General features: G+C 41.6%; 1 protein-coding gene across 1 annotated transcript in view; it reads right to left on the bottom strand.

Annotated features, from left to right (window-relative positions):
* nphp3 (nephronophthisis 3) overlaps positions 1 to 13,938 on the bottom strand; it is a 79,955-nt gene that overhangs the window by 41,429 nt on the left and 24,588 nt on the right. The window contains exons 7-10 of the mRNA XM_072510034.1: positions 12,342 to 12,502; positions 7,328 to 7,484; positions 3,956 to 4,030; positions 3,609 to 3,788 (exon numbers count right to left, since the gene is read on the bottom strand). Of these exons, the coding sequence (XP_072366135.1) occupies positions 3,609 to 3,788; positions 3,956 to 4,030; positions 7,328 to 7,484; positions 12,342 to 12,502 (573 nt within the window). The remainder of the gene's footprint in view (positions 1 to 3,608; positions 3,789 to 3,955; positions 4,031 to 7,327; positions 7,485 to 12,341; positions 12,503 to 13,938) is intronic.

Below are 13,938 nucleotides of genomic sequence, written 5' to 3'. Positions count from 1 at the left end.
TGTACGTCACATGAACAACGTACATCATTAAACCTTCAGGCCCGTGGAATTATTTCTGCAGCGAGGCAAAAAGCTATTTCATCAAAAGCCCGTGAAGTAAGATTTGTTTTAGCTTTCGATAGATTTTAATAATTTATCATGTTTTATACATACAGGTTTTCAACTGGATTACAATGTTTGCAGCCATTAATATATTTCCAAGGGCCGGTGCAAACTCGATGGGCCAAATGGCCTCATTCTACACTGTAGGGATTCTGTGATTAACATAGGAAATGGATATGCAACGTTTAAAGAATTAACCACCAATTTGAAAATGAGTTGTGTGTAGTGAAATAATAAACCTGCTCTTTGTGAACAAATTTACAATTTAGTAGATATAGTGCACAGAATAAATCTTCCCAATTGTGCATTATAATGACAATCTCCAAAATGCTAACAAAAATAACTGAATATGCTATCTAGATAGCTGTTTGGAGGAGAAGTATAGTTTAAATACATCCCGTGCACAGACACAATTGAAATTACACATTAATAGTTTGCTCACAAATAAATGCTAGAAATGCCATCATAAGATACCAGACTAAAATGAAAACAATGAGTTTGTTTGACATGGTAACTACCAAATGTACTTTGGGTTCATATTTATTATAGTTAAAAACAACTTATATAGAAAAAGAGCACAACCTGCAATTTGTTAAACAATGTGACATTTTTATACTGACATTTAACATGATTTCGTAATGCTCCCAATTGCATATTTTTGTTTGGATGCTGGTTAGCACACACTAAGTTAATACATCTCTTTACGTGGTCTGAACTGAGGGATGCGGTTTTATGCTGGTTCCCCAAGCAAACTAAATTTAAGGCCCAGGGAGAGCGAGTGCCCACAGCACAAAATTGTAAGTAATTTGATACAAAATGGTTGGAAAATAAAATTGTAGTCTCACTTGCGAGGGGGCAGCAATGACAACTACATATACTCATTGCGTTGGGGTAAAGGTATTGTACCATATGCATATATCCTCATGGCTCATTTCTAAAACTTTTTGTTTTGTTATGTTTCCTTTGTAACATAAGCGGCTTCCTTGTGTTGCATTTGTCAAAGGAAGGTCCAGACGTGTAGATAACTTCAACACATTTATTTACACTATGTACACTTTTATAACTTGAGTTCGACACTACTGCTAATCCTATTATAGCTACCTAAACTGACTAACCAGCTGCTGTCTTCACGTGGTGGGTGTAATATTGAATCAACCCTGTGCCTCTCCTCACTGACGGTCTCCACTGGCCAAAGGGCAGATCATGTGTGTCGTGTCCTTTATATATGGGTTGGTGTAATGCCCCCCTGTGGTCGTGTCACCTTGTGTATCGTGAATGTCCATTGGTCGCCTCCTATCTAACTTATCTATTGGTTGAGTGTGTGTGTGTGTGATGTTTCTGGTGCTCCCTCTAGTGTCTGGCTAGCTTACATGTATTTACAGTGATGCACATCACCACACTTTTAAACTGGATAATGGCCTTTTAAAATGGCTGACGCCAGGTTTGGCTGTGACCCTCGAACGGTTAAGAGCTATTTGGCAGTACCTATATCACAGAAACCTGTACCTCGTTATCCCCAAAGATATGCTAGCAGCTCTGGGTTGCAGAGCCCAAATTCAAATGGAAGTTACACAAAGACCATCTACATTTCAGAAGCCAAGCCTGGCCAACCAACGGAAATCTGTCTTCCAGGACAGGCGATCCTGCAACCTCGCATTAAGACTTAACGGTCGGAACATTAACCATCTCAGGAACCCAGACAAGGGAAACACCACCTTTTGTCAAAGTAAAGTGCAGAAGTGCGAGTCATGAGACATGACCCACCTAGCTGGTGGAACCTGTAATATTGCCTTGTGGAGCTGCAAAGCTCAGTCTGCCATCTTTCCATCTACTAAGGAGCAGCATAGAAAAGGGGCTCGTCCAGGTCTGAATGTCTGGCCCCAGTCTACACTGTTTTTCTACTGGAACTTCTGAACCATCGCCTGCAAAACTAATTCAGATCTACGCGCCTATCTCATCGTGGAAGTCATCTCTACTGGCAAAGTGAATTATCCAGCATCAGTTTTCAACCTGCCAACCTCTGTGAAGGAATGCATCACTGGATTTTTATTCCAAACTCTGGACACACGTGAAACAATTGCTTTTTTCTCTGTGGTCTTTGCTCTGTAAATCTTTCCTTCTCTATCTCTCTGTTACTGGATGAGTGAAAAGGAGGCAACATTGCGACCCTCCTCCTGAGTTTGATGTATGTAAATAAAGTAGCCCCTTTGTGTTCGTCCGACGTCAAGTTTGCCGTGGGATTAATAGAAATTGGAGCACACCAAAATTGAACGGTTAGGAAATATGCCACTCACTCAAAAGGGTAGATAAATCAAAAACACCTTTCTGTTTATGATCAAGTGGTGAGCAAAGAAATCAGGGGTGTTTAAATTAAAACCCCCTCCTGTCCGTAACAGTACAATGTCAAGGTAAAATATTGAGAACTTTACAAGGACGGTAAGCCAGTCCAGCGAGCAATGGGTGACACCATATGGGTTCAAATTATACCATGATACTATAATACAATGGTAATTTTGTTCAAATGAAATTCTTTTCCTGCTTTTTTTAACCAAGACATTAAGCAGATATTTGGCCAACACCATCAGGAATGGCTTTACTCATCAATCATCTCATTGGTTTTTTTTTGGATCGTACTGTGCATAAAATAGCTAGCATTTCATTCTATAATGCTGTTACTACATTTCAAGTTAATTCAACACACGAAGCACTTTGAGGCCAAGAAACGTGATACTTTGCATCGATGTGCTAACACGTTTGTTATTTACCGTGTTCATGAGTGAGCTACACACACAGATTCACTTTTGAAAAGCACGAAGGAGCCCAAGTGAAGGGCGGTACAGAGATTAGCATTGCTGCCTCACAGTCAGGGACCTGGGCTCAATTCCGGTCTTGAGTGATGACTGTGTTGAGTTTGCACGTGCTGACTGAGTCTGCGTGGGCTTCTTCTGGGTGCTCCGGTTTCCTCCAGTCCAAAGATGTGCAGGTTAGGTAGATTGGCCATGCTAAATTGCAACTTAGTACAAAGATGTGCACGTGAGGTCGGGCTACGGGGATAGCGTGGGGGAGTGGGCCCTGGTAGGGTGCTCTTTTGGAGGGCCGATGCAGACCTGATGGGTCAAATGGCCTGCTTCTGCACTGTAGGGATTCTATTCTATGAACATGACAAGTTTTAACCCAATCCATGTCAGACAAAAAACTCACATGACATACTTTACTTGAATTCTAACAATGCAAAGATTTGAAAATCCCACTGGTTGGATAATGAATACTCTTAACAGGGTATGGATCATGAAATGCCATGTGGGGCAAACTACCTAACTCATTGCATCTGTCCCAAACTATTTAAACCCGGTATAAAGACGAAATAATTCCAATCCACTGCAGGGTGATCCCTCACCTTGATGACCACAAACTTCACTTTTATTCCATTTTAAGTTACAATTTCTAACTCCCTGTGTGTTCACTGTGATGGTTATGATTTATCATGAGCATAAAGCAAGCAATACCTTCTCAAATCCCAGTTCACAGGTTGATCTAACTGCTGCTTGAAAAGCTTCCAACTGTTCCTGTTCGTCATGCATATCCCATATCGCATCTCCAAAGTCCTCCTCTTCCCAGTTGGTGGAATCATCCTCGATTCCGGAATCTTTGTTTTCAAGGTCTGTGCTTTCCCAACCCAGCAATTCCTGGACCAAGGAAGAAAGACTTTAACAAAGACAGGAACCTGATTGCTCCTCTTTACAGTCAGCATTGTTGCTGTAGAAGACTAAAGATAATTTTTTAAAAACAGGATTATGCACTTCAAAGTGTAACGCAAATTCTGCATTCACTAACTCCACAATGTGTACAGCACCTGTTTAATGATCCTTTCTATTTGGGAAAAAACTTTTTTTGCTCCCTCTTCAGCACTTCCATCGTGCTCAACAATCTAAAAAAAAAAGATCAAGAATATCTTGATATTACAGTGTATAAATAACGAAAGCCCCGTGCAATATAGTGTGTCTAGACCTTTAATAGGTCTCGACAAGGTGCTACACAGAAAGCTACAACTCAAGGTTAGGTTTCATGGGTCAAGCAACATCAATGGGAAAACAGCAGTCGATACTTCAAGCTGTAGGTCCGTCACAGATGCTGCCTGACCTGAGAAGTGTTTCCAACCTTTTATTTTTTCCCCAAACAGTATTTTACTCCCTTTTTTAATGAATGAAATGAAATGAAAATCGCTTATGGTCGCAAGTAGGCTTCAATGACGTTACTGTGAAAAGCCCCTAGTCACCACATTCCGCCGCCTGTTCGGGGAGGCTGGTACGGGAATTGAACCGTGCTGCTGGCTTGCCTTGGTCTGCTTTAAAAGCCAGCTATTTAGCCCAGTGTGCTAAACCAGCCCAGTAATATACTGAGTACTGTGTGATTGAGGAGCGGATTTTAGTTTGCATTCCCAATGATGGTTGGTAGTCATCAAACTTAATCATTCCGCACAGAGGCCAATTTCTAGCCGCGTCAATGTTAGAATCGAAGTTGGTCATTTTGTCCGCAAATTAGATGAAAGCACGGAGGGAATTTATGCACAGGTTTGAGATTAACAACAACATCCTACATTTATATAGCACATTTAACATTGTAAACATCCCATCATAATTCAAGGAAATGTAGGGAGGAATCTTATGGCCCCGCCCACTGGCGGGATTTTCTATCCTGCCAAAGTCAACGGACCTTTGATTGGTTCGTTGGATATTAGAGCCCTGCCCCCACTGTGGCGGGGCTGTAAATCTCCACTCCTAATCAAACACAAGGGAGTGAGTTAAAGAAAGAGAGTTTAGTAGAGATAACCAGAGAGCTTGTTTCAAGGAGGATCTTAAAGGAGGAGATGTGTTTAAGAAAGGAATTCACGATCATGAACCCAGATTGCTAAACTCATGGCTAATGATGAGTAGGCACAAGAAACAAGTGTCAGAGGCATGAAAGGGTTCTGTTGGCGGAAATTGAGGTGTTGTAGGTCTGAAGACCACAGAGGTAGAGTTGTGCCAGGCTATGAAGGAAATTAAACACAGAACGAGAATTTTAAATTGGAGGGTTTCAGTAACGGCTGAGCACAGTGGGTCAGAAAGGACAGGAGTGATGTGTGAGTGGGACTTGGGTGAAGGATAGGACTGCACGCATCCTTGGCTGAGATAATGCCAACACATTCTGCAGGATGACAGATCTGCCAAAAAAAAATTTGAATGCTTCTGTTTGGAGGTGATAAAGACATGGATGAGGATTGTTGAGGCAGGAGTGGAAAGAGGTAGTGTCAGAGGTGGAAATATGCAGTCACTGTGAGACAGCAAATATGAAAGGGCAATTCCAAGTATTTGTACACTAATGCAAGGTCGTGTGCTCACAGTTATTGAGCAAAAGGAGGACTTGGGGCTGATAACACATGTTATTGAAAAATACATGACTAATACCTTGCAGGTTGTGTATCAATGAATATGAATTGGGATGTATTTTCAAGTCAATTAGATATAAAATATGTCTATTTATATGCAATGCCAGGATTGGACAGTCTTAATGGACCAGCTGATTTTTCCTGTCAATTTTTCATATGTTTGTAAACTTTCTGCATTTAACACAAATGCATGAGACATGTTTTCATATTGGTGTTAACCATGCTTGCCCCAATTTCAACTTTACTCAAAACAGTGAAATCCTTCATGTTGGAATTATGATGCAGACAGAAATCAGCCAGGTCTCAGAGAAGCTGTGTATAACTAGAACTAGCAAATCCAAAGATGTGCTCAAACATTTGACAGACCAGAACACTCTCGGAGTCATCCCTACAGTATATTCAAGCATGTTAAATTGTATGACTGGATGACACTTAGGAATATATATAACATTTGTTTAGAAAATGCATACCATAAATTCATCCAGGCTGCATCAAAAGACAAATGTTTGAATGTTATTTCAGACATATGAAAATTAAATATAAAGTACAGTTGCCAGTTCCTCCAATTTTAGTATCACAGCTGCAGTTTTCAAGGTTCAAAATTAATTTTAGAAATAATATCCAATTAATTGAACATACCAATATGCTTTAATCTATTTTACCACATTGCGGTTTCTTTGAACACAATTAGACTCTTTGAACCACTTGTTTCTCTGCCATTTCCTTTCTGCCTGTGTGTTTTAGTGTGTATGCAGCCTCAACACAAACGCAGATCGTAGACAATATTTCCATTGTCTGCCCTTCATTAGAAGGGAATTCAAACCTCTACCTTTATTGAAAAAAAACTCCCATGTTTTATGAACTATTTTAAAAATGTTCCATAAAGACAAAAAGGGCTTTTCACAGTAACGTCATTGCAGTGTTAATGTCAGCCTACTTGTGACAATAAAGATTTATTAAATGGTTAAAATTGTTGATAAGCCAACAGATAACGTAGATTGTGCTTCATTGTGGTCAACCAGGGATTTTCTCTATGCATGAAGCTCATCAAAATGAGCCACCATCGAGACAAACAAGACAAGATAAGACTATTCTGTCCGTGATGCACCCTCCTTGCATTTAAAAAGTTTTAAAGGATCGAAATCTAAGGATTTGTTCCTCCTCGGCTCTCTTCCTTTGCCGAAGACAACAACTGAAGGGTGCAGTTCCATGCACACTTTATCCCCCATGACCATCATTGATGAATCCAGAGTGTGTCAGCTGAATATTTCATTGCAGTGGGGACACCTGGAGGGCATTACAGCTAAATCCAACTGCCCCCAATGTTCCTTAAAACCCTGTTTGCAGTGCACAGTCCCTTTAATAGTGGCGCGTGTGCACATTGCAAAGGGATTGTTACTTGTACATAGCTGTTTGAGCACTATGCAATACATTCCTGATTGCTGCACAGGCACAGGGCACAGCTTAGAGTGACTATTGGTCGCCCATTCACATAGCGCTCACTGGATAAAAGAGGGACATTTCCTTGCTCCAATTTGGAGATATAGACGCTGGTTACTGCTGTGCAGCTGATACGCTTTCCAGTTAGACTGAAAGGTCAAAATTCACCACAGCTAACAATTTAATAAAAGTGTCACCATTGTTCCTCATCTTCAGAACCCAAAATAAAAATCAAAACTGCAGCTGTGAGCAGTGCCAGGAGACTTCAAAATGACACAAGCACTGAATGAGTTCAAACGGCCAAAGCAGAATGAAGCCGAAGAGTCTTCAATTAAGGCAAATAATTCCACATACTACCTTTGCTTTTTGGGAGTGGTTTGCATCAGATACTCTGTCAATCATGTGGAGTGCTAAATCTGAAGTGTCACTGCTCTCCTCCAATCTGTGGTATATTATTAACGGTCTCGTCTCACCACTCTTCAGGAAACTTTCTTCACAGTCCTCTTCCATACACCTTACATTAAACACAACAGTGCTGGGGTTACATACGAGAGCTGGTAACAATGACTATTCCGCTGCATTGTGCATTCATAATCCGAGAATACTCCTTTTGGGTTGAATTCAAATATTTGAGGTGGAATTATTCTTACAAACATTGACAGTTGTAGGCCATTATGTCCTTGTGTGTAGTGTGACCACATCAGTAAAATATTTCATTTAACAAGCAAGGAAATCTGTGACCTGGGATTGAGTTGAGTGAAAACATCCCCCACTTCTCTAAATAAACCCAGGTTCTGTCTTTCTCCGATATGCTGTGGGGGGTGGTGAACAATGAAAAGTGACTGCTCTCCACGCAGGACAATTTACACATTCATTTTCCACTGTACTTTGCTGCATTTTACAGACAAAACGCTGAAGACTGCACAATTGCAAGAAATGGCCAAACTATGCTGCAAAAACAAAAGCACAAGTGGACTTATGTCAACTGAATCATTGGATGAATGCTTTCCCTTTTCATTGGGTCTTGACATATATAATGGGCTACATCAGGAAATGAGATGACAAGTAGCATAATTTTCAACTTTTTATTTCATCACAAGACTGGTATTACCAAATAGGATTGTTCCTAAATGTACTGAAAAATGCAAATGGCCTTTATGAACATATGATGGAATAAAAAAACATGCACATATACAGACCACTATATAGGTGGTGACGGGACTGTAGCATTGTGGCTATGTTACTGGATTAGTCAGCCAAAGGCCCAGGCTAGTGATCCAGGGACGCGTGTTCACGATGGCAGATGGGGGAATTTAAATTCAGTTCACTAAATAAATCTATAATTCAGTAATGGTGACCATAAACATAGGACAAGTGGGCCACTTGGTCCATCGCATCTGTTCTGCCATTTAATGAGATCATGATGTGATAATCCTGGGCTCCACTTTCCCGCCTTATCCCCTTGGCCATTGATTAAAAATCTGATCTCAGCCTTGAAAATACTCAATGACCCAGTAAAAATAAAATCCTTATGGAAGGATCCTGTACTTGAACTGTATTGAACCTGTACTGAACTTGACTCCAGACAGTAATGCAGTCGACCACCTTCTTAAGGGCAATTAGAGATATGCAATAAAGGTTGTCCTCGTCAGCAATACCCAAACTTAAACAATAACAGCAATACCACATTCCATCAAAACAGAATTAACAGCTTTCCCTTTCCACCTTTTACTCCCTCCCTCCCATCTCCGTCCCCCCCCCTCTCCCCTGCGACAAACAGCTCCTCAAATATCGTCACAATGGCCTCCACCGTACCTCAAAGCCCGCTTCCGACCCCCTTAACGCAAACTTGATCTTATCCAACTGGAGAAAATCGTACATACCAACCCCCCCCCCCCCCCCCCCCCCCCCGCACACCACTGCCTCACTTCTCCACATTCATTCAATAGCAGTGCAGCAGGTTTGGAAGCATCAACCCCCTCTCTGCCTTTGTAGCGGAGCCCTCCTCACCCTCGGCACCTTCCCTGCTCACACAAAATCTGAGACCAGCGCCTCCACCTTCCAGAAAAAGGCCGTAGGAAGAATTATCAGGAGGGACTGAAAGACAAACAGGAACCTTGGGAGCACATTCATCTTCATCACCTGCACTCTCCCTGCAGCGCTATCCACATCTAGTGAAACTTGTTTGAAAAAACATGTGGCGATAAGCCCACATGTAGCCTTTAAGTTGTTGAGGAATCAAAGGTAGTTTAAGGGATTTATATTTGTTTTGGAAAACATTAGAAATAAGTTATAGTTTTAGGTGCGTTTAATTTAATGTTCCTGCGCCTGGATTCAGGCTGGACAAAGCGGTTTGTGTATGGGGGGTTGGTTAGTTTCCAACTGCGTTTCGGGGGTGGCATGGTGGTGCAGTGGTTAGCAATGCCACATCACGGCACCGAAGATCTGGGTTTCGATCCTGAACCCGGGTCACTGTCCGTGTGGAGTTTGCACATTCTCCCCGTGTCTGCGTGGGTCTCACCCCCACAACCCAAAGATGTGCAGGGTAGGTGGATTGGACACGCTAAATTGCTCCTTAATTGGAAAAAAAAAAAGAATTGGTTACACTAAATTTATTTAAAAGAATAAAAGTTCCAACTGCATTTCTATTCTGATAGAGGCAGCTACAGCGTGAAGAGTATATATAGTTGCTTGGCAACTAGAAGTTCTTGTAAGAGAACTTTCCTTTGTTCTTTAGTTTTAACTGGACGTCAAGGCTAATAGTGCAGAGAGACCGCCACAGCGGGAACAACTCGCACAACTCTGCTGATAGCCGTTGGAGTCGGGGAGAGAGCGAGAAGGCAGCTCTCATAGCTATGTTCAAAGCAGTAAACTGCAAGAAAGCCAGCTCCAGAGGAACTAAAGGGTGGTTTGTTCTAGAAACCTGTAAATAGAACAGGATAATGTTAATGGGCAGCACAGACAGAGCTGAGAAGGGATCAGTTGGTGAGAACCTAAGTTTCTAAACCAATCCTCACGGTTTACTAAAGTTTGGAATGTCTTACTACAGTCTGTGCAACACATTTTAATGTAATTGGGATGATTGTACCGGCTGGATATCAGAGTTTGTGTTCACAGTAGAAGTCAGTTGAGACAAAGTGGATTGGTGTAAAATCCTGGACTGGATTCGCCAGTAGATAAGCAGAAAAATTTCTGTTCAAGAGTCCTTTGGAAAATGTGGAGTGGATTTTGGAATGTAACCTGCTAACAGAAAGCCTTATTTCTAAAGTTTTAACGCATGTTTTCGGGAGTGGAGTTTGGAAACTCTCATGTGACAATCATCTGGGGGAGGGGCAGGATTCTGAGGAGAAATCCACAGAAATTAACTTGGGTTCAGAGAGGAGTGGATGTTTGACTACAGCCATTCCATATGTTTTAAAAAAGAACAAATGAGACCACTGTAGCTTCAAATGTATTTTACCATTTACTTAGTCTTCACATCGGTATATAATTGTTAACCTAAGGATGTGGGGGGGTGAGGGTGTTACACTATACTCAATTTTTTTTTTGCTTAATAAATGTTTTTTTCTTATTACTAAAACTAATTAGCAGTCTTTTGATTCTGTTCCCTCTGCGTTTGATTTTATAAAAAAGTAAATGGTACAGTCTTTTGAACCGTTCCCGTCCAATTATATCATCAACTGGGATTGTAATGCGGGCAGCAAGGTGACACAGTAGTTAGCATTGCTGCTTCATGGCAATGAGGTCCCAGGTTCGACCCCAGCTCTGGGTCACTGTCCGTGTTGAGTTTGCACACTCTCCCTGTGTTTGTGTGGGTATCGCCCACACAACCCAAAGATGTGCAGAGTAGGTGGATTGGCCACGCTAAATTGCTCCTTAATTGGAAAAAATTAATTGAATACTCTAAATTTTTATTTTTTTTAAAACTGAGATTGTTACAAACTGAAGCAGTGTTATAGGTTGGGTAGGGGGGGGGGGGGGGAAATTGACCAGAGTTCAAAAATGTAACTCATTCCCCACTTTAAAGTTGTACATTCTGTTTGTATTTTCATATCTTTGGAATATAAAATCCAGATCTGTAATTAAAACTGTCCAAACTTGTAATGTTATATTAATCCTCTCCGATCGTAAGTGGCATTGAGCTGCCTTCACTCAAAATCTAGCATAAGATTTAGTAAAAGCATACAATGCCGTTTTTGAACTGTGAATTCTGGTTGGTATGAATACTCTGTCTGATGTTCCCTGCCCCACCCCCTTCACCCCAAGACCAGAGGCGCGTCTATGCACACACGGACAAGCCTCTTTCCTTTTCTTCCTAAATATTACAGTGTAAATTCTATTCAATAAAGCTTTCGGAACCTGGCCTCTTGCTTTTCAAAAGCATTTGAGGAAGTCTTGCTGATCAGTCAGTGCCAGAAACTACAAAAATAATTTCATCAATGCAACTAATGGGCCAATAATGATCCCTGTCAGGAAATTTAGAACTCTGCACATGCTCAGACTGGCAGAGTGGTTAGCACTGCAGCCTCACAGCACCAGGGACCTGGGTTCGATTACCACCTTGGGCGACTGCCTAAGTGGAGTTTGCACGTTCTCCCCATGTTTGCTTGGGTTTCCTCTGGGTGCTCCGGTTTCGTCCCACAGTCCAAAGATGTGCAGGTTCGGTGGATTGGCCCAGCTAAAAATTGCCCAAAGATGTTAAGGTTAGGTGGGGTTACAGGGACAGGGTGGTGGATTGGGCCGAGCTCGGGTGCAGACTCTATGGGCTAAATGGGGCCTCGTTCTGCACTAAGGATTCTCCATTCACTACTCTGGAGCAAAATATTTAAATCCCAGCCCATTTCTTTGAGGAAAGGCAAAGCTTTTCAAATGCAATTGCTAATAAAGACATCAAAAGGTCAAAAGAATCAATGGGTATTTTTATGTTGTTTTATTTAAACCTTGTTTTTGATGTTAGCAATATCAGCTGCTATTGGGGAAAGCTGCAACGAAAAGCAAAAAAGGTCAGAAAGCATTAGGAGCAATTTGTGAAATCCCACCGAGCAGATTGATCATCACCAAGTGATGAGCTTGCCCAGGTAAAATTTATTGAAATCCAAACATCGGAATTTATCAGAGTAAAAAATTGATATAAAAATGTGGCAGAGCATCACTGAAAGACAATAATCAGTGGCATTCTCATACAAATATTGAAAAAGTGTATATCAATTTCCTCTCTGCATTACTTTGGACGTCAAACCTTAAAATAAATGGGATAGTGCCTTTGTTAACAACACAGAGTGGAATTCAGTATGAGCGAACTAAGCATTCATAGGTGGTCAGAATCAACCACAATTTCTACTTTATATCATGGATACTGGAATCTCCTTACCGGGGCAAGGTAGATCCTAGAAGGAAGAGGCACAAGGAGCTTTTCTCAATCTCTCGCCTCCTCTCTGCTAAGTACTGACTCGAACACTCCACTGGGAATTGTACTACAAGGAAAAAGTGTCCAAGACTCTCGCACGTCATTTGCAGCTTTGGTAAGTACTCCTACCAAGAAAAAGACAACAAACATTATCATAAAATTCAAAACTTCAAACCAGAAAGAAAGTGGTCAAATTGAGCGCACTCATGTGAGGATTTGTAGAACTGCGAAATGTAAAAGCTGCAGCTATTTACTCTTGCCATCATCATTGCTTTGCCTCTGGTGAATAAAATAACAACCATCTTCTAAAGCAGTGTTCTGTGACTCCAGAGGTAGGAAAGCCCTAATATTTATAGTGTGGAGGAATATTCTTGTGTCCTGGACACTTCTACATAAGATAGAGCAAACCTTCTGAACACACATTATAGGAAGGTTATCGATAGAACATGTTTTTTTTACTTAGTTATGGAGTAGTCACAGTTTGTAAAATTTCAAGAAAGTAGCTTTGCGTGAAGATAGTTGTCAAATTGCAGTCATGAAGATGACAAGGGTCCTCCCGTACCTCTCTAAGTTGTTCACAGGTGAGCCTGGACATGATGTGCCGAAAGGATATGGAAGTATAATGTCCATTGGTCCAATTGTCACTCAATTATATATTTTTTTAAACTTAAGAGACGCAAGTCTCCTGGATGTTAGAGCTGCCACTATCTGGAAGTGCAGGTAGTAATGATCCATATCCAGTTTTGAACAAAACAAAGAAAATTACAACACAGGAACAGACGCTTCGGCCCTCAAAGCCTGCACCGACCATGCTGCCTGTCTGAAGAAAACTCCACACCCTTCTGAGGACCATATCCCTCTATTCCCAGCCTATTCATGTATTTGTCAAGACGCCCCTTAAAAGTCACTATCGTATCTGCTTCCACCACCCCCCCGGCAGCGAGTTGCAGGCTCCCAACCACCCTCTGTGTAAAAACTTTCCTTGTACGGCTCCTTTAAACCTTACCCCTCATGAAGTTAGTAATATCTGCCAGGACAGTGGCGGGTTGCTGCAAACAATCACCACACTATCAGCTTAGGGAGAGGGAAGGTTTACTTCAATCCATTGTCACAGATGAACACTTTCTCGTCCATATATTATCCACGTACTTACCAACATTAATCATGTGGTCTTGGCACACTCAGTTCGACGATAACACATCCATCAATTCACTAGCTGAAATAGGGCTGCACGGTGGTGCAGTGGGTTAGCCCTGTTGCCTCACGGCGCCAAGGTCCCAGGTTCGATCCCGGCTCTGGGTCACTGTCTGTGTGGAGATTGCACATTCGCCCTGTGTTTGCGTGGGTTTCACCTCTACAACCCAAAAATGTGCAGGCTAGATGGATTGGCCACGCTAAATTGCCCCTTAATTGGAAAAGGTGAATTGGGTACTCTAAATTTATTTTTATTTTTTTTAAATCACTAGCTGAAATCAGTGCACTCAGAACAGATCAGGGACAAAGACAATGACTTCTTTCTCTGTATGGTTCAGTAGTACTTTATGCTTCGCCACAGAGCCAG

Source organism: Scyliorhinus torazame, chromosome 6 (genome assembly GCF_047496885.1).
Source record: "Scyliorhinus torazame isolate Kashiwa2021f chromosome 6, sScyTor2.1, whole genome shotgun sequence".
Lineage (NCBI taxonomy): Eukaryota > Metazoa > Chordata > Chondrichthyes > Carcharhiniformes > Scyliorhinidae > Scyliorhinus > Scyliorhinus torazame.
Note: the sequence above shows the minus strand (reverse complement) of the source record. Positions and strands in the feature narration are given on the sequence as shown.